Source organism: Notolabrus celidotus, chromosome 19 (genome assembly GCF_009762535.1).
Source record: "Notolabrus celidotus isolate fNotCel1 chromosome 19, fNotCel1.pri, whole genome shotgun sequence".
NCBI classification, from domain to species: domain Eukaryota; kingdom Metazoa; phylum Chordata; class Actinopteri; order Labriformes; family Labridae; genus Notolabrus; species Notolabrus celidotus.
In genome coordinates, this window is record NC_048290.1 from 21,010,747 (window position 1) to 21,036,793 (window position 26,047).

At 40.0% G+C, this 26,047-nt stretch overlaps 1 protein-coding gene across 1 annotated transcript in view; it reads left to right on the top strand.

Moving 5' to 3' along the window:
• The first annotated feature begins 366 nt into the window (after window positions 1-366).
• lpar1 (lysophosphatidic acid receptor 1) overlaps window positions 367-26,047 on the top strand; it is a 41,147-nt gene continuing 15,466 nt past the window's right edge. Inside the window, 7 exon segments of the mRNA XM_034710283.1 lie at window positions 367-695; window positions 19,264-19,422; window positions 19,425-19,508; window positions 19,511-19,608; window positions 19,610-19,808; window positions 19,811-19,947; window positions 19,949-20,015. Of these exon segments, the coding sequence (XP_034566174.1) occupies window positions 19,278-19,422; window positions 19,425-19,508; window positions 19,511-19,608; window positions 19,610-19,808; window positions 19,811-19,947; window positions 19,949-20,015 (730 nt within the window). The 5' untranslated portion in view covers window positions 367-695; window positions 19,264-19,277.

The window sequence follows — 26,047 nt, forward strand, 5'->3', positions numbered from 1 at the left end:
CTTATTGTTTCTCTCGTTTTGTCATTCACAGTACTATGTTCTACCCAACGTTTTAAAAACAACAAATGTGTCTACAAGCAAGATAATAGGGACAAGTTTCACTAATATTCGTTGTTTAAACTTGTCATTTTTTTGCAGTGCGTGTGTATCCCAGTATGTATGAGCGTGAGTAACGTCATGAGCAGACAACGTTGCCCTCCTGCAGAGTGTGTGTGGCAGTCGGTCGGTCAGAGAGGGGGAGAGAGAGAAGAGGGAGAGGGAGGGAGAGAGAGAGAGAGAGAGGGAGAGGGAGGGAGGGAGGGAGAGAGAGAGAGAGAGAGAGAGAGAGAGAGAGCTTGGTGGAGCCGCCGCGCCAGCGCAGAGAGGCACGGAGGCGCAGTGTGAGCATCAAGGCCACTTCAGCAGGGAAGAAATAAAACAACATACAACTTCAAAACAGGGAAAAAGAATCGAAGGAGACTTGTTGTTTTTTTTGCACGGACATAAAATGAAAGGGTTACCTGGCTGTCTATTGGATTTGGAGATCTGTGCATTGCTTCGACTTTGACACAAGAGTTGCACGGGAAGAGTCTGAAGGAGTTGTCTGTTGGAGGAATTTCAGACACCCTTAATCAAAGTTGAGTTGGACCTCCAGGAACCAGTCAGGGAGTAAGCTAAACGACCTACCTACTGCTTTCACAGGAACAGAACACGCTGTAAGTATTTAATATCTTATCCTGCGTATTGATCGAACCCTTATAGTGGGGTTTTCAGCTGACTTTAGCGCATCCTCGCATGATGTGGGCATCTTTACATAATCAAAGTGTACCTGCCACGTAGACGTGGCTAGAAAGCGTTCGGTTCAGATAAAGTCTTTGATGGCATTAGCAGATGACTCCGCTGTGCGCACCGTTATTTTGATAGGAGACACTCGGTTGTGCGCCTTTATGGGCTGAGACCGGGACGCAGCTGGAAAGCGGGACTTGTTGCGCCAGAGCTGGGCTCTTTATCAAACAATATTTGTGGAAGGAAGTTAGCAGGGGAAAAAAATAGCATGCGTTGAGTCTGGGAGTAAAATTTGAACATCTGTGTTGATTTTCCACGCTGATCTGCAGTCAGTGAATATGCTTGGAACTTATTTTTGTTTTCTTCATTAATACTCTTCCTGCCTCTTTCTCAATATGACCCCATATGCGTTGAAAAACAAACTATTCATATCAAGCTGTCTACTAAAAGGAAAAATGTCCCTGTCAGCCCTTCTAACTACTTCAACATGATGACCAGGCAAGGAACACTTTTATAGTCGTCAAAGGTTTCTCGAGGGTTTGGCGTCTTCCCAAAGTATGCTCTCCGATGCTGTGTATTCTACCGGCAGGAGTGAACACACCGAGCTGTGCTCTGGACCCAGGCCTTTAAATTCAGCAACAAATTAATTTGCTGGCTTAACTAAGACATGGACCGTTGTCAAAGATGTGATAGTTATTTAGTCGATGGATGGTTTGATTTCCAGACAGAGATACAGAGTTATTCTATATTCCATCTGCAGGATGGGGATTCACTTTGGTCAGATTTAAGCTGAGGTCCTGTGATAGTTTCTAATCTCCCCTCTAAGAGAAATATTAGATGACTGACAAATTTTCTTGTGCAGACAACATCAAACATTAATACAAATTCCTGCTCATGGGATACTTAATTTCTGCAATTCCACTGTGGCCTTATGCTTTCAGTCATGTAGGGATGAGAAGAACTAGGACAATGTAAATGGTCAACACGCCCTCTTCCGTAGTTGTCAGTTGTGACACCTTTATCTGTTGCCCTGAACTTCAGATTAAGACCATATGCATGCGTCCATAGCATCAGTTTAACACTTGCAGAGCCACAGGTTCAAGTTAGCTGTAGCACATTTCAGACCCTGTTAGAGTTTTAAAAAAATGAAGTATAAAGTTATTGATCGTAAAAAAGCAACATCAAGTCGCATTTTTAATGGGAAAAAAATGCTAACCAATCTTTCACATTGTATGACTCAGATGTGCAACAATCATAAACAGGTGTTCAAAACTGCAAAGTAGGTTCTAGCATCCTGGTTAGTCATGCATCTAACCTACAGAACTTAATATAACAGCACATGCAGTACATTGCTGCAAAGTTTTCTCCCATATACAGAATATTAATGAAGCTTTCACACATTTAGGCTCAAAACTGAATATCCACTCCACTAGCTGCAGGGCTACTGGGAGACTTGGTTGATTTATGTCCCCAGAGGAGAACGTAACATTTCATGTAGAGCATGTCAGGTCGAATTTTCCCTTGTTCAACAATTTAGTCTAAACTAACAACCTGATTGTTGTGCACAGGTTGATTTTTGATCTGAGGCTTAATAACTTCTTCTTTAAGCATCATCACTAAATTTAAAGGCTCGTATTTGTGATTGAAGTTTGTCCCTTTTATTACCTCAATGCTAACCTTTTTAGAAATCCCCATTGACACACGTCAAATCATATCTCTCAAGAACTTACTGAGTATTTAAAACTCCCCACAAGACTTCAAATGGGGCATTTAGGTGACACAAAAAGAAAGCGTGGTTAGTTTCCATCTGTCTCTGGTACACTTGGTATGTAGATTTATCTGTAACAGACTAGAGTCGTGAGAACAAACTTTAACCAAATGACAACAATATGTAAAAAACAAAGATTGTTATCCCCTTAATCCATGTCGTGACATTCTGTCCTCTGCAGCTTTTACACAAGTATTTATAGAAGTAAAAGGACTGAATGACCTTTGCTCAATTTGTTCTCTTCACGCTTTTGGTGATAATATGAATTTTCCTTTTCAGCCACTTTTCATACTCAACTGAGACATTTTATAAAACCAAGTTTCCTTCGTTTCCTGAAGGCTGTTAAGGTAAAGGTCAGCTGGAAAAATAGCCATATGTTCCCTACATGAGATCCCTTTTGATGTTTTCTAATTAAGACAGATCTGGGGCTCACGTGGTGTGTGTGTGTGTGTGTGTGTGTGTGTGTGTGTGTGTGTGTGTGTGTGTGTGTGTGTGTGTGTGTGTGTGTGTGTGTGTGTGTGTGTGTGTGTGTCAGTTAGGGGATATGTGTGTTGAGTGAGAATTTCGGAGAGATAGTAAAAACACTGTTTACTTGCCACCCACTGCTACAAACCCCAGGGGGTCTTTGATGCTATAGGGGCCTGAGACAACCATTTACAGTCCTGTAGGTAGATTAGGTCAGTGGAATTCAAGCTGTTGTAATCATAGATTCCACTTTCTTAAAATGTTCCACTATGAGTCACATAAGTCAGCCATCATAACTCTCTGAAAGGTTTTTTATGTGTCTGACTTAAGGGATCTTTGCATCTATTTGATCTCATTATCTTCGACAGAATCTCATCTTTTTATGTTGATGTAAAACAAAACTGGGACACATTCAGCATTCACACTTGGAGGTGGACACTTCAAAGCAGGGTATTTTTCGCCTTGGGCTGTTGAACAAGATATTTAACCTTTCCACTTTGGACATGAAGAAATATTATAACTTGTTGTGAAATTCCTCAGAAACAGGGCTGCAGCTCACCTGGAGTTCTGACCTTTACTCAAAGGTGAAAAATAACTACATTTACTTGTGTCACTGTATTCAAGTACCTTTATGTGTTCTTGTACCTTTTGAGAAGTTCTTAAAATTAGTCATTTTAATTTTACTGAAGCAACTTATTGTTGAATTATTGTACTTACATCTTCCATAGGATCAGTTACTGACAAAAAAATATAGTTAAGTTAAAAAGACACACACTTCAATTAACTAGCTGATTGGATAACGTCGACCACCTGACAGTCAGGTGAAGTAACAGTAAACGTAGAGAAGAACACGCATGCCCCTTCTCAGATCACTTCAAGAAAGTTGGAATTATTATATACTTAGATTCAGCCTTCCAGGGTTAATAGCTCATCAGTCAAACATCCAACTAAAGTAATGTAAACAGCAAGATACACAACCTGATTTTCATCAGAATGAACAGTCCTGTGAGCAGGATAACTTTTACATTGGGTTTTATGCAGAACATGTCCCTTGAGGGCTGAGGGATCAAAAAAAAAAAAAGTGCAATACAGATTCAAATGCTACAAAAATGTTCAATAAATTCACCATATTTGGTGCCGTGTCAACAAAATCATACATAAATGATCTCCTGCTGGTTTTACTACAACAATTAGTTTGTGAGAATATGTATTTATATAATTTGTGGGTCTTGTCTTATTTTTTAAACCCCACCCACCAGATGGAAATAAGTACTCAGTACTTAAAGTAAAGTTCAAAAATGATTTCTATGGATGGGTAGATTTACATCTACTTGAGTAAAACTTAATTGAAGTAACTATAGTATGTAACTGTGTAGCTGTGGCTCAATGAACCGGTTGTCTATCAATTGAAAGCTTGAGATTTCGTTCCCAGGTCTTGCTGTCCTCATCCCCAAGTGTCCTTAGGCAAAACAGTGAACCCCAAAACCACCACTGGTGGCCATGTCAGCAGTGTGTGAATGGGATTAGTTGCTGTTGATAGATGCTTTGCATAGCAGCCTCTGCCATCTGTGTAATGTAAAAGTGCTTTGAGTGGTCAAAGAACTAGAGCACTACATATATAAAAACAGTCCATTCAGCATCACTGAAAGCCATTTAAAAGGACTAAAATATGATATGATTGTAAGAAGTTAAAGGTGATTGGGAGTCTTTAAACTTCAGATGAGTGGGATTTGAGGTGTATGTGACTTTCTCTTCAAAGATATGACCTGCAACATCCCTTCTAAGAGAGCCTTATCATGGCATGATATCTAAATGAATGGTTTGCAGCAAATCACCGCAACTACAGGGATCCCAAAGGGGAAAAGATGAGTGAGATATAGGTAGATAAGATGAGATGGATGACACAGGCTGAGATATAGGTAGATAAAAGGAGATGGATGACACAGGCTGAGATAGAAGATAGAAAGCTGTGTGTTGGCAAAGTGAGAGTGAAAAGTTTAGCCGGCATTTAAAGCTCTCTGTCCTTCCTAGTTTTACTTCACTTGCTTGTAATTTTATAGACTTAGTTTTATAATAATTCACAGCTGATTTGTAAGATCATGCTCTTTTCATCATCTTCAGACTTTTGAGTTGAAAACCACACTGTTTCCCCCAGGATTTGACTCAGCAGAAATCCAAATATGTGAACAGGATAGTTCCTAGGAGCTTAGTGGTTCCCTCAGTAACCAGGAGAGCAGTGTAGGTTATTTTTCCCAATACATTTGACAGCACTGACAAAAAACAGTCATCAGAAAGTTACTCCACAAGTTGAGAGATGTTGAAAAGCCAAACAAATTCTGAAAGGATGAGTTGATGCCTCTGACTTCTGACCCTCTTGTTTAAACCAAAGCAAACTCCCACTGCAAAGACTTATCGTCTCCCCCGGAGATGGCTGTTTTATGTTCCCTGTATGAGCTCTGACACCCTTCAGGAGAAAGGGTCCTTGGAACATCTGTGTTGTGATTACTGAAAGCATGATTTCTCCTCCCCCTCATCTGAGGACCTGCATTCCACCCATTCTTACTCCCAGTACCAAGATTGTTTCCACATTCATGCAGGTAACAGAGGCACATTTTGCAAGCTTTGTGGCTTTGTGGACTTAAATTTCCCCTACAGCCATCATTGTGAAGGGGGAATGATTTAGCCAAGAGTTTCACATGTTCAAACAGCTATAAGAAGAAAGATATGGAATAGTAAGAGGAATGTATTTTCTTTTTAATCACTAGTTTTACATTCAAACACCTGTAGATTTTAGAAAAGGAGCTTTTCAGTGTTACCATCCCTCTCTATTTCTTGTTGTTTTGCTGTTCAGTGAATCTGTGGTCAGAACAAGACTTCTTCTAAAACAGCTGATCATGATTACATTGTTGATGATAGTGGACATTTCGAAAGCATGACGCATCACTATGCAGTTCCCCCTGCAGCTCTGGTCCTGATCGCACTTGCACAAGTTGCAGTGACATGGGACTTGTTGAGGTTACACACAATTGTCAGTCTGCCAGCAGGCTACACTTGGTCAGCAAATGACTAAAAAGAGTAATAACTGACATAAATCAACTGACTCATCATGCTTGATGTTTTTATGTAATGTTTAGATTTTCTTTAGTACTGCTATTGGAGCAGGAAGCAAAATACTGATTGCTTCATTAATCAATGATCGAATAGAATAGTTTTTTTATCACTTTACAATTTCGCTTGAGGTCTCACAATATTAATCTTTGGGTTTATGTAACAGTTTTGGAGTTAGCCCAAAAAGTGACATCAGGAGTATAGTACTCATTGTGATGCAGGCTGGTAATAGTTCTGAGACACTGAAAGGCTTATGTATTAAAATATGATTCTCTGGGCTGGATGTGTCTTTGACTCCGCCTTCATTTTGTTTATTTACCAAATGAATGCGGGGTCAAAGACTGTTATGACAGAAATGTGTAAGTGTTTTCACTGTGTGTGTATTACAGTCACTCGGCATAGACATAAAGAGAAATTGTGTAAAATCATCGCACAAGTCTTTTTGATAGTTTAAAAAAAATGCATGTTTAATTTTTTAGATAGTGTCTTATTTGTTTTTATTGGAGGCAATGTTACCATCAGGGCTGCATGGTGGTGCAGTTGCTGCCTCATAGCAAGAAAGTTCTTGATTCAGGAGCTGACTGGGGCCTTTCTATGTAGAGTTTGCATGTTCCCCCCGTATATGTGGGTTCCCTACAGGTACTCCAGCTCCCTCCCACAATCCAAAGACATGCATGTTTGGTTAAAAGGTCACATAGAGCCATTGGCATAGGGGTTTGGGCACACGGCCCATGTGTGGAGGCTGTCATCCTCGTCATGGCGATTGCAGGTTTGATTCCCGACCTCGGCCCTTTGCTGCATGGCTTCCCCCACTCTCTGCTCCCCACGTTTCCTGTCTCTCTTTAACTTTCCTATCAAATAGAGGCAAAAATGCCCCGAAATACAATTTTTCAAAAAAAGTTAAAGGGTCTCTCTAAATTGCCTTTTGGTGAGTTAGTAGAGAACAACTGGTAGACAACACCTGAGTTTATATTTTGGCTGTTTTCTTTGAACCCTGACGCTGACAATGCATGAGACGTTGTAAATATTAGCACCCTTTTATCTTGGTAAGTGTAAAAATAAACTGTGGTTTTGTCAGGAAGTTGCACTGTCAGCTTGAACTGTGCTCTGCAAAGATGCAGATAATGTATTTTGGGACAGTAAATATTTTTATTATCTCGTGATGTGGTTGCTGTGTGCACAATGGCCAAGAGAATTGTAGTTTGAGGATCACAACTGAGGTGCCAATTTAAAAATGTTCATCAAATGTTCCAGTGGGGCTTCACATAACTTCCTGTCACTATGGTGCCGAATCCTTTCATCAAACAATGACCTGTGCAGAGTTGTTGTTTAAACCACAATAAGTCATGTCATCTTTGAAAGCCCAGCACAAACTACATTTCACAGCCCTGTAATGTGTTAAACACATCCAGATGACTGAGAGAAATAGTGACTGACACTGACAAAATAGTAAGATGCTCAGAAAGATGTTAAACAGAGACGGAGAGAGAGAAAGCATGCAGATCTATAACCACTTGTTAATGACTTGTAGCCATAAGCTAATCTATTTTCAAGGTCTCAGCATACTTGTCGAGCACCATTCACTCTGCAGACTCAACCCAAGCAATGTCAGCAATTAGTGCAGACATGATGCTGAACTGCAATGGAGTTGCAATTGCACTCTGTATACGGAAAAATTTGATTCAAACTGGCCAAATCCAGATGTTTTATGTTAATTTCAAGCACTTTGTTGACTAAACTCAAACTAATCAGATATACTAAACTGAAGAAATCAAGGCATGACACCTCAGAATTGTAACCTATAAGCAAGTAGACGTAAAAAAAGATATTTCCATGCCAGTTAAATTGGAAGATATTGGTTACAGTGACCAAAAGTTTAATCAGCTGTTTAACACCATGTGAGCCGTGCCATGTCACAAGCATAACCCACAATCATGCAATAGCAGAGGTTCATGCGGGCAGGCCCTCGACCACATCAGCTTGACTTTGAATCCCTGGCGGGGTTTTGTGGCTTCCTTGATCATGACTTGTTCCCCTGCCATCCACTTTACACCCCACACCTCCGAAACCCCCGTGTCTTACTCCTCTCGTGTGAGAGGAAAAATAGTTTACATCTAACAAAAAGAGGAACCAGAAAGTGCAAGAATTAGGATATGATATGTGTTTAAGAAATCTCCCTTACACACATACAGAAGTTTGTTTTCCCATGTCTGTGCTGTTATTGGTACAGAATTCCCCCTGTAAAACCATGGGACTTACAAAACTGCAACTATAGAGTCATAATGAATACACTGTTTTTCCATGGGGTCTGGTTGGTGTACTTAAGCAGTGCCATGCCAAGTCAAGACGATATGACTTGCATTCAGGTTATTAAACAGATTAAAAAATCTAACTAGCATCCCTTAAATTAACTTAACTGCTTTACCAAACAAACTGCACCAGCTGAGTCTTAATAATATGAATATAAGAATAAATTATATGAGAACCAGAAGATTAAGCTAGTTGTCATATGGATCACTGTGTGCATACATAAGACTTCTACTTCAAATAACATTTATAACAACAGATTTCTCAATAAGTGAAGTGGTCCAATCTGTTTTTTTCACTTTGTCAAGCATTTGCTAATTTACAAATTTAATAGGAAAATAAATCAAGCTTGTTTAGTTCGTCTTAGTTTGGTCTCATTTTAGAGATGTTGGGAGTGTAGAAAGTCACCTAGATATGAAGACCTAAAACATCAAATCTAATAATCAGTTTAACCCAAATAGAGAGTAACTACATTAATAACAATGTGTCACTTTCTAAATACTTCCAGACCACAGCATGTTGCACAATTTCCCTGCAGTTTCATTCTTCAATGATTCCTTTGCATTGATGTTTTTATTTATTCTAATATATTTTTATTATATTAGGCTCAAGTCTTTGAAATTGACTTTCAAATCATGACTGTTTTCAGATTTTGTTCTTGAGTCGAAAGCCGTAGTGATTCTGAGCAGAGAAGTCAGTGATGTATTTGAAGAACGCTTTCAAGTCAACCCTTGAAATCCCTGCAGACCACACTGATGCAATCCAATATTGCATCTGCACTACGGTGATGTAATCAGCACAATGTCTTTCCAATAGTGCGATTTCATCAGAGGATGAATGGACACACCCGACAATAAACTGCAGAGGCACATATGGTAGATGTTCCAACCCTGGAACCAGGCATTGTTCATAATTTGGAAAAAATATATTTATCATTACGAAATCTCTTCGAATGTAAACAACAGTGATACAACTTCAGATGTTTTTGAGGCATTGACAATGTGTGTCCGAAAGTCTTCAAGTTCTCCCTTTTCTTTTGGGTTTGCTTCATGCCTTGGTTGGGAAAGCCATTTTTCCAACGAGGGAAAATCTTTAGAAGTATTCACATATCAAGCAGATGCTGTACATGTTGTGATTTCTAGATCCAGGTTTCAGGTTTCTCTCATGTTTTTTTATTTTAACTTCAATTACCTAGTTTTTCAAAGACTTGAGGTGTAGACTTTCCACAAAAAGAATTAGGAACCATAAAAATCATGTCTTCTTAACCTGCTGACCATGCATTAGTTTTGGACTCAAGCCCTAATACAGTGTTTTAACTGTATTTTTGTGTAAGTTTAATAAATTATGAACTTATATGCTTTTGGTGAAACATAACTCTTTGCTGATAGTTTAAAAAGCTGTAGAAATGCCATTTTGTTTACATTTGAATTTATGAACACAGGTATTTGCGTCAAAAAGCACATGCTTATAAGCTCTCATAATGACATTTTTTAAGGCTTTGTCAAGAATTCCTTCCTGTTAGTTCTTTCCTGCCATTTAGCCTGAAAACCTACTTTGCTGAAACATGTGGAACAGATCATCTCAGAGGAACCTTTAAGCAAAGAAGCTTATGAGATGGACATTTGCAAAATGAAAGGGGAGTTCTATACTGCTCCGTGGATAATAACCCATGAGTTGGATTTCAGTTGTCACTGGAGTTTCCCAAGCTATGGAAGAATTTATAGCCAAATTAAGTGAGCTTTATATTGTTATTTATTATTCTGGCTGTTAATTAGAAATAAAACGTTGCTTTTATTGGCTTTGAACAAACCAGAAGCCGCTGTGAAACCCAATCATTCTGTCTGCACAGAGCTGCGGCTAATTAAGGAAGTGAATTCCTTCTCATTAGGGAATAAAACATTATCTTGTCAGAGTGCTTCCAAACTGTGAGTTCAAGATGTGCTGCTGTTGCTGGTGAGATCACATGTTGTTACTTGATTCTCTGGTGATGTCGATAGTTGTTGAGTATTTATTTGTCTTTTCGTCGCTCATATTTTTGACAGCTTTCCCCAATTTCATAATTTTTTTTGTTTTGTTCTATTCAGTTGTACTCTGGATGTTGAGCTGAGTCAGCGTGTCTGCTAGATTGATAAAACTCAGTTATTATAGAGTACTTTGAATTGACTTTCCCTGCTGTCCTCAATTGACCTCATTTTGTTGTATTTTGCTTGAGTCCTGTCAACTTTTTTTTCATCTCAAAGAATCAAAAATGATCCAGTCTTCATTCTGTACTATGCTTTATCAGACTGGACAATATATCCAATTCATTCTACTGCTTCTTTTGAAGTAAACCCTTATTTTATTTCGTTCTGTTTTATTAAACTGAGGTTCCTTTCATGTGGCTTTATTCTGTTCCAAGTGAGTTACATCAAATACGGTCTTGAGCTTTTGAAAAAATGCAATAGAGTGAAGTTTTAATTATATTTTCTAAAACAAAAAATTTGATTCCTAAATCTGGCTCTGTTATATGAAAGATAAGTTAGACCTAATTTGTCAATTCTACAAAAAAAAAATCCATCAAATTCTGAAAAAGTCAGTCATTTTTTGTTTTTTAGAAACACAAAATTTGCTGTTAAGTTCTGTATGAATATAGTCTAAATTGTAGGGTTCATCTTACTCACTTCTACTGTACTCAGTTCTATTATTAGCTGTCACATGCAATGACTAAACATGTGTCACTTTTGGGCTTGGAGTGCTGAAATGGAAGTGCTTAAGTGGTTGGAGGGGTATCATCCACTGACGAGCCATGAATCAGCCACTCACGGCTGCTGTCACACATGACTCAACACCAACTCTCAATCCAACTCTTGTCCTGAGCTGTACCGCTCTGCAGCAACTGTGTCAGAGAATGTGCGACTGTGAGGGTGTGTGTGTGGCAATGTTCACCCACCCATAATGTTAAAGAGAAAGTTAGAGAATGAAAGCCTATGTGTGTTAGTGTAAGTGTGGACTCTGGGTCGCAGAAGCCCTGTGTCTCTGCTTTCTGGGTTGGGAGTGTGGAAACAATGGGCACATTGTGTGGGGAGTTGGCAAAGAGTAGAGAAGGGAGGTAGGGCAGTGGGAGGAGGAGGAGTGAAGTGAAGAGGAGGAGGATAGGACAGGAGGGGAAAGCTGAAGAAGAGAGGCATGTCAGAAGATGAGCTGAAGGAAGATAATAGAAAAGAGAAGAGTGGAGAAGAGAGGAAAGGGAGTAGTGTAAGGTGAAATCTTCAAATGCTATCTGCCAAAGAACATAGCTCATAAATCATCACAGTTTACTAAGAAATGCTGAGTTAATTAGATCTATATTAACCATGGCCCCAACTTCTTGTACGAAATAAGTCGTTCTGATCCTGAGGGACTGGATCTTGTCCTAGAACTTTCAGTCTTTCAGTAAAGTTTGTTGTGTGAAGAATGTTCAGACAGTTACATATGCATGGTGTCTGGGGTTCTCACCAATACCTGAGAAATAAATATGCCGGACAGGAGTACAGCAACTCTGACAGACTGAAGGTTTCATGCTAACAGGTCAGTGCAAACCGACGGATCATGATAATTTGGGTTTTGGTCCCAGGAACAAAAAAGACTCTTTAGATCAATGCTGTTGACAGTTACACTTGGGTTAAAATACCTGTAGAATTTAGGAATATGAGTCTGATGATGTCTGTCTTACTGTATACCAGTTGTATCATCATTCTGTAGCTACATGGAGGCATATTTAGTCATGCTATACTACAACCAGTGGCAGGGCCAGGGGGTGGTCCACCCTTGAAATCCGATTGGCCACCCCAGTGTCCACCCTGAAATTCTTAACCATGATTGGTTGTTTGCCTTGTCAGAGGCGTTACTTTTATTTGAATCAGTTATTTGGGTGACTTTGGACTATCTTCATGTTGAGTCCTTAAAGAGTTCAGCAGATTGAAATGCTGACACAGTTGAGTCTCCTTATAACATTAAAAATCTACAACAATATAACATTTTAAGATTAATTTATACAGGAAGTTAAAGAAGATGTGGTTATTGGTGCTCCTTGGTTAGGGGTAAGCCCATAATGTTTACTATGCCTGGCAACCCTTACAGAAGTCAGTTCCCGTGTTTGGCCAGCCCAGTCAAACAGTCTGGCTCCGCTACTGACTACAGCATCACTGAAATTTTACCCAAATCAAATATTTCTCATTGCTCAGTCAGAAAGGCTGATGCTGCAAGCCCAACCCCCAAAAATCATTTACTTTGTTAAAATAAACCCTCCACCCACCCAGGCTATATAGAATTGTCTGAGGGGCTGTGGTGTGAATGCAGCCTTCACACCTGAGTCATCAGCTTTAACAAGAAATACCCTGTTCAAGACTGAGCTGAAAACAGAGTCTACAAGAAATCTGTAATTGCAGAAATGCTCTATCGCTTTCAGATGTTACCTCTATGAATCAGAACACATTCACTTCAAAGCTTGATAAAAAAAAAAGTCAAGCTGCAAGCTGCACAGCTGCAGACTAGTACTTGGGTGATTTATGTCATGAAATAAAAAGAGGTTTGCATCTTTTAAAATCATCATGATGTCCCAGATGTTTGCATTGGAATCATTATTTGGAAGAGTTTGTGCATAATTGCAATCACTCTTTCATGCTCTGTGACTTTTTGTGAAAATGAGATTTTCTTCCAAAGCTTGAGACCGCAGAGCTAACAATTCCCATTTGATGCAATGCTGATGAACTGCAGGTGCCATTTGTTGGATATTAAATGGGGAAGTAACTTTAACACCCAAACCAGCCTCAAACTGTCATATTTCTATGAGTTTTGAGCCATTACATTAAGTCGTTTCTCGATTAAAGATTGTAATTCTGCAGTGTCATGAAGCAGGGGATGGATTTGTAGATGTCAAGCAACTGGCAAGTGCTGCCAAACAGACCTGACCTCCTCATGACAATGGAGACCTAGAAAGTGAACCGACTACACAAACACACAAGAGTCAAAGCTTAACCATACCATCCACAAAGACAGGGGGAATGAAGCAGCGACAGCTAGGAGCACAAGAGGTCTCAGGATGGTTGATGGTCTAGCACAGAGAGGCTTGACCACAAAGACAGAATAGGGGGCCATGAGAAGAAAATAGAGAAAGAGGAGCTATAGCAAGAGGGAGGAAGGAAGGCAGATAGGATGCTTCTGTGCTTGTCAGACATCAAACTTTAAAAGTCTTAAGCAAGATGGAATGTAGTGCCTAAAAATGTCAGACAAATATGTGGGGGTAACCATTTAGCGTTTATAAATCATTGGAAGCAACTAAATGTCTTATTTGGTCATGAACTTAAATGGCTCATATCTAGATTTTATGCACAAGTGATTTGTAGGCCCAAGTCTCATTAAATTAAAAAGGAAGGAAAAGAGCGCTTTTCTTGAAAACATTGCACAATACGTTCAAGTTCATCCTTTAAGTCCTTGTCTTGTTAATGAACTCCCTTTGGAATAAATCCAGTATGGACTCCCACGTCAGTGAACGGCCAGGCATCCGTCCAACTAACCACTACATTTTCTTGAATGCAGACTAAACTCTGTCTCTGCGCAGAAATAACATGTCGGAGACGATTTTCAGTGCCGTTCTCATTAAAGCTCTATTCCTCTCAGGACCATATTAAGAAAAGCAACAAGAAGGTTGGATGATGGATTGTGGAGAAAGTAGAGAGCAGACTTAGGTCAAGGTGCAGCAGTTTATTCACTTCTGTTCGGCATTAATCTGACAGAACCCAGCCAGTCTGTCTCAGTAGATGAGACCAATGATTACAGAACCTAAAGATAGACTTAAGGCGAAGATTCACTGCCGTTGATTTATTACTGGAGGGTCATTACTGATTGAGTAGATGTCTTTTGTAACAGAGAAGAAGACAAAATACTTTTGATTGACCTGCCATCATCAGTGTCACAAATAAACGGTGCAGTATCCCTTTAAAAGAATAGAAAAACAAGATATTTTGTTAGTGATCTGATGTAGGCGTAGCCCTGCTCACTGACTCAGATGATTCATCTTGTGCAGTTTTTGGCTATTTGACATAAGTAACAAGTAACAAGACCTTTGAAATGTATGTAACTGTAACCAGCGTTATTGAATTTGAAAAAATAACTAGATGCATTACTATTACTGCAAATAGTAGTGGGGACACAGAAACGCATTACTTGTTACAAATTACATTTGAAAGAAATGGCATTGCACCTTTTGCAGCCAATTAATTAGCCAGATTGTAACGGTAGCTATTTCTGAAACTCAACCTCTGTAGATTAAATTGTAATGCTATATGAAGAAGGATTGGATCACATTTGAAAATTGCACCTGGCCAAACTATCACCAAAACATGACAATGTACAAAAATTACTTTGATTTCAGAAAAGTAAAGCAGCTGTTATTTATTGTTTTTCTATGTTTTTATTCTCAATATAGAGCATATTGAGCTTAACCTGTAATGAAATGTACTTTATACAATTGCTATTGTTATTGCCATGAAAGATTTCAATTTTGGACCCTCCAGCTCTCCACAGTGCCACATGTAGAGTTAGAATTCAATAACTCAAGACCTTTTCAGGAGATTGCAGAAAATGTAAATAAAACTTATGCTTGCACTTCTATTAACTCTACATCCAATACACTTTTGATTTGCCATTATTTAGGTCTCACATACTTTGTTGACACCAAATGCTGCATACAGAACTTTTGGTCTTCTGTGCTCATAGTAACCTTAAAAACTCAGGAGCTGTGAGAAATCCCATCCCTAGAGTAACCAGAGTTTTGATTGAATATTTATAGGAAAGTTTTTGTTCTACTCATTTGGAAACAAAAGGGAAATCTGTGCTATCGTTACTGAAAGAGAAGACCACTATAACAGAATGAATGAATGAGTGTGTCTAAATAATCTACCACAGACATACAAGTATATTAGAGATATATTGTTGCAGCCATGGTGCTGATCCTCCAGTTATTACCTCACAAGGAAGGATTCCAGGGTGGTCCTTTCATAGCCTGTTAGACACTTACACACACAGACCCACACACAAAACACACTTTCTTCTTTCTCTCTACGCAGCCACACTTTATCACACGTTGCTAACAAGCATGAAGGGAGTGTGTCGACACACACTCGAGCACAGCCAGCGTTTTGTCCTCTGTCTCTGACACCCAGGGTGCAACACATTGAGCACACACTCACGTTAAAATGCTTCAACAACTGAGTCATTCAAACTTTCTCTTTTCCAGCATACTCATACACACCCAGGTGCAACAGTAAATGCTAAAATCCCCTCTTTCTGGGTCCTCTTTCTAGCTCATTTTCCTTCTTACAAGACGGACCCACCAACACAGGCACACTCACACACTCACACACACACAATGACAGGATCTCTCTCTGCAGGCTCCAAAGGTCTGATGAAAGTGTTGGAATGTGTACTGAGAGGCCACTGACACTTCCTCCACTTTCTAGTACTGACGAAAGGCCTCAGGCATCTAATGCCCCGGTGACTGCTCCCCTCCAGACGTTTAATGACCATGAGCCGCAGATGACAAACACAATAAATGGGCTTTCATCTGCGGTGGTGGTTGTTGTCGAGGCTTCTTTGCGTATAGAATTATCTTACATTAGTGCTGCTGATGTCACTCAGCTGCTCCTTTCACTGCCTCTTCCTGGCAGAGCAATTGCCTTTCTGGACGGAACGGCAGTAACGATTAAAGACCTCAGATTACATGGAGGTTTGATAATGTCCTTTTAGAAATAATTAAATATCTACAGACACCGAGGGGGGAATTATAAAACCCATCACAAACAGGAAATGGATGCTTTCTGGTCACAAATAATGTGGTCTGTTTCCAGAACACTAAGTTCTCCCAATATCTGACCTTTCATCACACATGATCATGACTAATAGCCTTTTTCTTTTGTATCGTCTTGTAACTGAAAGTTTCCTTCTATAACAGTGTCTATGACTTGTATCTTAAAAATGTTAAAAGGAGACTTTTTCGAAAGATCTTGATTGAGACATAGATTAGAAATATTTTAGTTTTGGAGTGTGGAAGCAAGCGTGATGAAAATGTGGGACCATGTCATACCAGCTGTTGGCCAGTGTTTATTTTTGGCATTTGTCTTCTGGAATAAACATGCAGAAACAAAGCAGATGCATCCGGCTTGTCTCGAGCAGTACAGTATCAGCAATAATTCAGTACAGCTATAGAAGGTTCGACTGCTATTTTAGAGCATGAAATAACATTTAACAGCCACTCCAAGCAAACATGAAACATGCCCGTCAATGGAGACCCTTATCGGCCCACCTCAGGAATTAGAAGTATAAACATCGTCCTGCACAGCGTTTATTTAATTGATTGGGACTTCCCTCTTACTGTTATGCCCTGTCATGCCTAATACACACCCCCATTTAGGCTAGGACATATAAAGATGTTGAACACTGCCAGCTTCTGCTGTATAGTTGATGTGCATAGTTTCTTTTGGCGTAGACTTGGATATAAAAATGGGCTAAATTTAGAACTCATAACATGGAGTTCTATGGAACAAAAGCAGCAGCCAGGATATAAATTATGTCTTCTAGCTACTGTTACATATAGCCTTTGCATTATGTAACTAGCTTGTAGTTCAAGGCTGTCAAAACAGTATTTTTCCAATGAAATTTAGTGCCCCGTAATGGTTGAGGAGCAAAAGTTGAAAAATATATGTGACAAACTTCCGCTTTCTTACTTTTCAGCATTGCCTCATTCCCACGAGTGAGTCTTATTTTCATGTGAATGTTTCAGAGGTGAAGGTCGTGATGGATTTTCCAACTTTGCAAATAAGTCCAGGAGAGGGAAAAAAAATCCTTCATGTTTGCAGTTCAGTTTTGGCAGAGTGCAGATGTTTGCTGTGGTCACTGCAGAGAGAAAAACCGGCTGAGAGGATTTGAACAGTCTTATTAGAAGGTAAATCAAAGGAGAGGGATTTCAAGGAAAACACAAGCCAAGAGAACTTCTAGTGTTCTTTCCTTTGGTCCCCTTCATGATTCTGCAAGTTTTACCTCTTCTTACTCTCTTTCTCAGTTTTCTGCACACACACTCCACTCTAGTCTAGTTCTCAGGGGTGTACCACGAGAACTAAAGGGTAAGGATTAGAGGGTAAGTCAGGTCTGTTGAGCCAAAAGAGAGATTTCTTAGTGCCCCAAAGCTGGCGCTCTTTAGCCTGGCACGCTAATCATGGCTGACTTGCTCTAAGCTCAAAAACCTGGTCAGTACCAGGTTGTGTTCAGAGTTACAGTTTGAAGTTATCAGTTATAAAGATTGGTCATTTATGAATGAATGCAAAATGATGTGCCCTGGGGGTAATACTGATCAGATGAAGCAGACAGCTGTGATCGTTCCTTCTGTACAGAAGAAGTTGCAAATGATGCACCAAACGCCACTTTTCATGTGTGCACAGAGCCTAAAGCAAAAAGACTCAGTCAACAGAGAAAGTTCATAGCTAGCTTCGTGCTTCATTGAGACAGCTTACTTTAAGAGAGCTTGGGTATGTTGAGGTTACTTTGTGGTATCCTCCCCTGCGGATCTGCTCTGAGGTCCTGATTTCAGGGGTTTTTGTTGCTGTTGTTGGCTTTAGTTTTTAAAGCAGAAGTACTTGTAAACACAACAAGATGGAAAATAAGCATTTGTCAGCTTCATATCACACCAATTGTTCATAGGTAACACACAAACACTGATAGCAGGCAGGCATGTGGCCCCATACACACCACTCATGAGTACTATGAACTTTGACTCGTAGACAATACAAGTTTTGTTTCCACAACTGTGTTTAGATCATTTACACTCACAAAGCTCCTGTTTCTAGGTCAGCAACAGATGTTTTCGGTACATGTAATAATCCAGGCACAACACAAAGATTCCCAAAGACACACAAGGAATGACGACAAATCATGTGAGTCTAAATCCAAAGGGGATTTTTCATGTTTCAGGAACCAGCTTAAGTCCACATGTTTCCAGAGCACTGCTTTGTGTTAGAGGTTCTAAAGGAGGGATACATGACCTGGAAAGTATAGATTAACTAATTCTTGTCTAATGCTTAAAAGTAGGACATGTGCTCATAGCAGGCGATTCCATTGAGAATAGACAGATTTTGATTTGGCTTCCACTAAACCCATGTAAAACTCAGGTTCATCAATGTGATGGTGAGATGGTTTTCAATTGATTCCTTAAGGTTATCTGTGATACATAATACAAGTATCAAACCAGATGTGTTGTGTTTTTGAAGTGACCATGAAATGAAAAAAAAAACATCCAGACTCTCACACTTAAACACAACAACCATACCATTGCTCACACCACACAATGCTAACTGTTTCCATGAGACTCCTTGGAAAACTCTGCCCATCACAGACAGCTTGACTCTTTGGGGTTTTAGGTTTCAATATTACACTCTAAAGTAGTCAGGTTAAGTATTCCTGTATGCCAAGCTACTGTGATCCTAGGGAAACTCTAAACTTCTGGGATCTTAAACCCGCAGAACTTTGACTCATACAGTGCCGTACTGTTCAGCTGCCATCTGGAGGTGACAAACCAGATGTGATCTCCTGATGCAATCTTGTTTTTCAGTGGAATTTTATCTGAGGATTGTTTTGAGAAAATAAGCAGTGATGCAGAACGGTGCATGGGAAAAATAAACCATCCTTTCATACACATGATATTAAGCAAATCTGATTCATTTACCAAATGAGTACAGAGGGAACACTGCTCCCTTGAAAACATCACCGTGTCCAATAAAAAGTTTATAACCTTCATGTACAACTCTGATTGTTTTAACATTTGCCATATTTCCTCTTTCTAGAAAGCACCACCATCATGGGTGAGGAACAGTGCTACTACAATGAGACCATCGCCTTTTTCTACAACCGCAGTGGCAAGTACCTTGCTTCTGACTGGAACACTGTCAGCAGGCTGGTGATGGGTCTGGGAATCACTGTGTGCATCTTCATCATGCTCGCCAACCGCTCGTGATGATCGCCATCTACGTCAACAGGAGATTCCACTTCCCCATCTACTACCTGATGGCCAACCTGGCAGCTGCTGACTTCTTGCTGGACTTGCATACTTCTACTTGATGTTCAACACCGGGCCGAACACAAGGCGTCTGACGGTTTCGACGTGGTTGCTGCGCCAGGGCTTGATCGAGCACCAGCCTCACGGCGTCAGTTGCCAACCTGCTGGCCATTGCCATAGAGCGGCACATTACTGTGTTTCGCATGCAGCTTCACACTCGCATGAGCAACCGACGTGTGGTCGTGGTGATCGTAATAATCTGGACAATGTCCATAGTTATGGGGGCCATTCCCAGTGTGGGCTGGAACTGTATCTGTAGCATTGAGTCTTGCTCCACATGGCACCGCTTTACAGCAACTCCTACCTGATCTTCTGGGCAGTGTTTAATCTGGTGACATTTGTTGTAATGGTGACGCTATATGCCCACATCTTTGTCTATGTGCGTCAAAGGACCATGAGGATGTCGCGGCATAGGCTCTGGACCACGTCGCAACCGAGACACCATGATGTCTCTGCTGAAGACCGTGGTGATAGTTTTGGGTAAGCAAAATATCTATCTATCTATGAATCTATCAATCAATCAATCTTTCAATCTATCTATCTGTCTATCTATCTATCTATCTATCTATCTATCTATCTATCTATCTGTCTGTCTGTCTGTCTGTCTGTCTGTCTGTCTGTCTGTCTGTCTGTCTGTCTGTCTGTCTGTCCGTCCGTCCATGTATCCATCCATCCGTCCATGTATCCATCCCTCCGTCCATTCATCTCGCTAGCTAGCTAGCCAGTCAGCTTGCTAGCTGACAGCCTAACCTTAACTCATTCTGTCTCTATCCAGCAGCAACCCCACTCTGTGTATGTAGTCTGATATCTCTGTTATGGTGAGTTTGACATTTTAACAGTACCAGGAAGAGAACAATGACTCTGTTGATTGGCCTTTTCTGTGAGGCTGTATCATTCAGTGAAGAGTCCACGCTCAGTTTCTGCCTAACACAAGTGTAAGACCCGGATACATCATTTCAGGCTACCATTTCTTCTCCTGTTAAATAAGCTAGTATGATATTCTGCTCAAGAAGTGTATATAAGGTCTGTGTAATATAACTTAATCATTCATCATATTGAATCATTCCACCATTGCATTTTAACTATGTATATGTTCTTATCACAGAGATAACCACGTATTTTTTCTGGTTGTTCCTTAGAGAGCACAAATTAGTTGTTTTATGACCTTGAGATAGCAACACAGATTCTCTCAATATAAATGTTTAATTGAGCTGATACTTTATTTCATTTATCTCTCTTGACTTAGAAAAACTAATTTTCTTGTGATTATGGGATTACTTCCAGCATTCTGTGGTATTGTGCTGATGTAAAGTCTGATTGTTTTTGAGCTTCCTTATACATTTATAGAGCCTGCTTTACTTTCAGTCTCAGCTGTGTGTGCAGTCTGACAGTTTAATGTAAGCATCCAGCAGAGATCTGTTTCCCACTTTGCAGGTCCTCAGGTCACATCAGTGTGTGATACATAGAGGGATTACTTTTTTATACATGGACTGGCTGCAGCACAGTAGCAGACTGATGAAGTTCTGTGTTAAAGTAAGTTGGAGTGTGAATTGTGGGAAAAGGCCTTTTTTTCTGCCTTGAAGCAGGATGTGTTGGTCCTAGACAAAACATACCGAAGGCTTCTGTGTGATTTGTCTCCTATGTGCTGCGTAATCTCATCCTGTTGCCTCTGTTGTCTTTGCCTCACTCTTAATTCAGAGCAGCGGACAGCAGAATGTGCTCTGCATCCCACAGTATGTTTAAGACATACATTTTCTGCTGCATAAAGATTCATTGTTTGTTTCTCTTTATTTGACCTGCCTTGTAGGTCATCAGTTTTACAAGAAAGGGCAAGTGGCTCTGTGTTTAATGTACAGAAATGTCCATGCCTTGTGAGGGCTGTAGGGGAAGTAAATGAAGAAACTATAAGCATACTGTAAGTAAGTTACTCTTGGTTGCAATTAGTAAGAATATAGTAAAAGGTAACAAAATGTCCAAGAATTAAGAACAATAATACAGTTTAAACTAGGTTGATATCTCTAAAGCCTGGTTTACACTTCTGGGTTGACCCTACGCAGCAGTAGCCGATGTGGACGTGAGCACTACATACTTGTGCTTTGAACAATCAATCAATCAATCAATCAATCTTTAATTGTATAGCACCAAATCACAACAACGTTATCTCAAGACGCTTGTACAAACATAGCAGGTCTAGACTGTACTCTATGTTAAATTATGAGTCCTTGTCGTGCAGCTTTTTCACAGGGATTCCCAATGTATTATGTTGATTTACAGCTGATACATGTTGCTGTGTATCATACAGCAATGGTTACATGGAAGAATAGTGAGGAGAAGTCCGAGGAGATGAAATGCACGGTCGATGTACAGCCGATGGATGGCGATTCCAGAAGTGCTGTTAATGCAGGAAACACAATGCTGTTGAGCCCGACCAATCACAGGGCTTCTGGTCTGCATCGATTCAGTGTGTAGCTACATTTTATCGGTTACTTGCGTGTGCCTCTGTGTAGGTATGGGGGCTACGCAGTTCTAAAGCATAGGCTACGCAGAAGTATAAACCAGACTTTACGCTTCTTTTCTGCTCATCTTTTTGCCATGTCATCTTCTCCCTTAATCAACACAATAACAAAAAGCTATACTTTGTAAGATTCCTATCGGGATGATGAGAGTTGCGACACCACAATGCTTTCATATCTGATCAATCTACATGGCCCACATTTAGAACACCAAATCAACAAATTCTTACTGGCAGTCTTTTTCCATTGTAAGATGGTTGAGTGGAAGTGAACTCCTCGTGCCGTTGCAGCTGCCTTCTTGTAAACACCGTTTCATTTACCACTACAGACAAAGCTCTGAGTCATACAATAACACTTAAGCACACAACTGAGAGAATTACTGCTGTGTTCTGCAACAATCCTTCAAAAAGAAACCTTCGTTAATAAACAAGCTCCCAAGTTCTGACGGGTGACTTCATCGTGGAACTGCAAAGTGTTCGTCAGAAACTAAACAGAGAAAACATGTAGACTCTCAGTGTCAAGTCCTGCCAGGGGAGGTCTGGATTAGTGTCACTGACATGGCAGTTAAAGCTTATTAAAGCTTCACTTTATCATGTAGCGGCTCTAAAAATAGACGGTTTTATGTCAACGAGAAGAAAAATTACACTTACACTGGGAAGCTGAAACAACTGCTTCTTTTTGTGTTCCCGATAAGGTTGACAATTTTCTGATCTCATTGAAAATGTTGATTTATGAGTCATTGAGTATCCATATATCAATATACCAGTCTTTTTTTAGTGTGCAGCACTCAAGAAAGCTGTGAAAACATTACAATGATGAAATATAAAGTATAATAATGAACAGACTGTGAACCCCATCAACAAAAACATTCTACTTTCTTTGTAATATAATATAGTCAATATTTTGTATTCTCTGGCTGAACTACAAAGGCCATTTGGTGATCTGTTAGCTATTTGCAAGAACAAATTTACAACATTATGAATAAATCTTCCTTTTATTCAATTCATTATAGATTTATGTCTTGGAAAAATCACATTTGTGTCTTTTCAGTGCTGCCAAACCTTCATTTGGTGGAGCAAGTCTTCAGAGCAAGGTGTGATGTGTTTTAGTAAAGTCTGGAATCCTCAGCTGAGTCTGAATGAGGTCATTTTCAGGAGGATATGAAATATTTTGTGTTGTTGTTCACTGATAGAAGGGAGGTAGTTGCATGATTTAATTGGATTTGAAGAGCAATAGTTTTTTTTACATCTCTTGGGCACTTCTCTCCGTTTCATAGAAAAGAAAAGATCTTCTTTGCCTGGTTTTCATCCCGCTAAAGACTCAGGTTATTCAGTCTCTGTTGGGTTAAAGTTTCCATTCTTATAATTATGTGGACCGTTCAGGGGTAAGGTTGAGATGAGTTGATGAGAAAGTAAACCCACAGCAATTCCCTGTCCACCTTCTCCCATCTGCTGAACATGATGATAATAACAGCTCCCCTGATGCCTGCTGTCCTCTTCACTTGGTCCTTCTCAGGATGCTGTAAAAACCAGACACGGATGATTTCTTCTCAGAGGGAAAGGATGAGAAGTTAAAAAAATGTGGTTACACATGCTTAGCGAAGGCACATACTGTACATGTATACATAAAGCCTTGCACACTTACATAAACACCCAGGGTGAAAAGAGAATAGTGGGACATCAGTTTGGCTTTATTCACTTAAAATCAGAATGTTCTCAGTCAGTGCAATGATGGGAAAACAAAACCCAAATCTGGCTTGTGCTTAATTTGTTTGACCTAAGACAAATTGAGAGATAGAGACACGTGGAAACTCAAAAACACAAATAAAATACAAATATAACATTCTGTAACTTTTAAGCACAGTTTGTGGGAATATTTATTGCGACTGCGGTATCTAGCAATCAGATTTCTATTGAAATGCTCCCTTGCTCACCCCTCCCGTTGGTCATGCAGTCGTGGCCTTTGAGGACAAGAAGCTCCTGTGATGCATGATAAGTATGGTCTTCTCCAAGTTGAAGCATTAAAAATGTCAATTTATATATAATAATTGTGCACACGCACAACAATGACAACCACTATCTTCTTCTTCTTTCTTTGTCTTCTAACTGGTGCATTTACATTTTTTTTAAGTTTACTTCATTAGAGAGGACAGGAAACAGGGATAGAGAGTAGGGACATGCAGGAAAGGGGCTGCAGGCTCGAATTGAACCGGACCGCCGCTATTTGGGCACACGACTCAAACCATTTGGCAAAATCTGCACCCTACCTGGTGCATTTTTGATGGCCACCCACTTGTATAGCAATGACTAGTTTGTCTGTTCTTTTACTGCTGTAAAAACATGGCAGAGCAAGATGGCCGCCTCTGTGGAAGAGGGAACCGCTCTTAAGTAGATAGAAAAGGCTCATGATAAGTTTACAACAACAAAATGATTTTTATATGCAGGTGATCAAACATCAATTCAACAAACTGTTAAGAAAACTTTCCAAGCAGAAATGGAACAATAAACTGTCCTGGCCAAAATATTAGCCTTATCTCATCCATCATATCTTCCCTTAATTCACATAGCATGCTGTTAGGGCGGTGCCTGGATCAGAAATTTTGCCATTTGGCCACTGTTCCTCCTCTGCTGAAAAACATGTTTGAATGACACCAACAGAGACTCTCTTCTTCCATTTTCAATGAGTCAACAGCACTGTCTTATTAACCATGACCCTTGTTCACTATGAGTGTCTGTGTGTCAGGTGTTGGCTCATGAAGGGGTCTTCTGTGAATAATTTGATTATCTCAAAGTCCGTGGTGCTGTATGCGGTCGCATCGTCAGACAGTGTGGAGTGCCAGAACATACCATCAGCTAAACACATGCACCCAGATGCTGTATCACTGACATACACTTATTTGAAAATCCCACTGTATAACCAATCAATGTTCAACACCACAACCCGATGGCTTTTCTATTTGCGACGGCAATGCATGACTGAGAGCAGAACCAATCAGAGCCAACTACAACCCTCCAATCTGCTGTCAGAGACTATCTCACAATGTCACCTGTTTGCTGTTTGTGTGAGGCATGCAATGCAATAAATGGTATCATAATTGGGCGTATAATCCCTCGCAATGCATGCTTGTGTCCTCATGAGCCTTGTGTCAGCAGAGTCAGTTGTCCATATTTGGCAAACTCTTCACTCTGCTCAACAATCCACTTCAAGTTGTTAAATATTTTTTAATTCCAAGCCAGCCATTTGTAAGCCTGAATTTAAGTATGATCAGGTTATTTCCAAACTAATGCTGCCAGTAATAGCTTCTAAATCGGCTTTGGAAATAACTTTGTTATGAAGTGTAATGACCCCAAAGGTGGCCAGGGGATGAAGGGGAGTAACAAATAAATTAAAGCCGTGAAAAAAGAGGAGAGGAACCAAGTGTAAGCACATAGAAAGTGGTTTAATAACGAAAATAACACTAATAACACTATCCACTCAAATAACTGAATCAACCACAACAAGAAAGTCACACAAAGTCAGAGGCCTTCAGCAAACACTCCTTCCACTGAAGGTGTAGTCACAAGACTCAAGAAGACATCCACATCCACATCCACACAGTGAAGGCCCACCTTCACAGACTACCCCCTCTCTCCTGCTTAAATACCTGGCCACTGATTGGAAATCAGGTACAGGTGTGCCCAATCACCAGATGCTGCAGTGAGGCTGGGAGCACCTGTTGGGAGCACAGAGAGGCAAAGCAACACCAGAAAACTAGGGCACGTAACAAGTGTGTCTACAAGTTTGTATTGGCTGCGTGTTTATTGGTTTCCTGGAAGAGATCTGCATTAGAAAAAGTTGTGACATACACAAAAAAATTAGCAAAAACAACAGTCACAGGAATCAATCAATCAATCATTTCAAATGAATCCACCATGAGCAAGCACTTGGCAACAGCGGCAAGGAAAAAATATATAAAAACAGGCAGAAACCTTGAGCACAACCAGACTCATGGTGAACAGA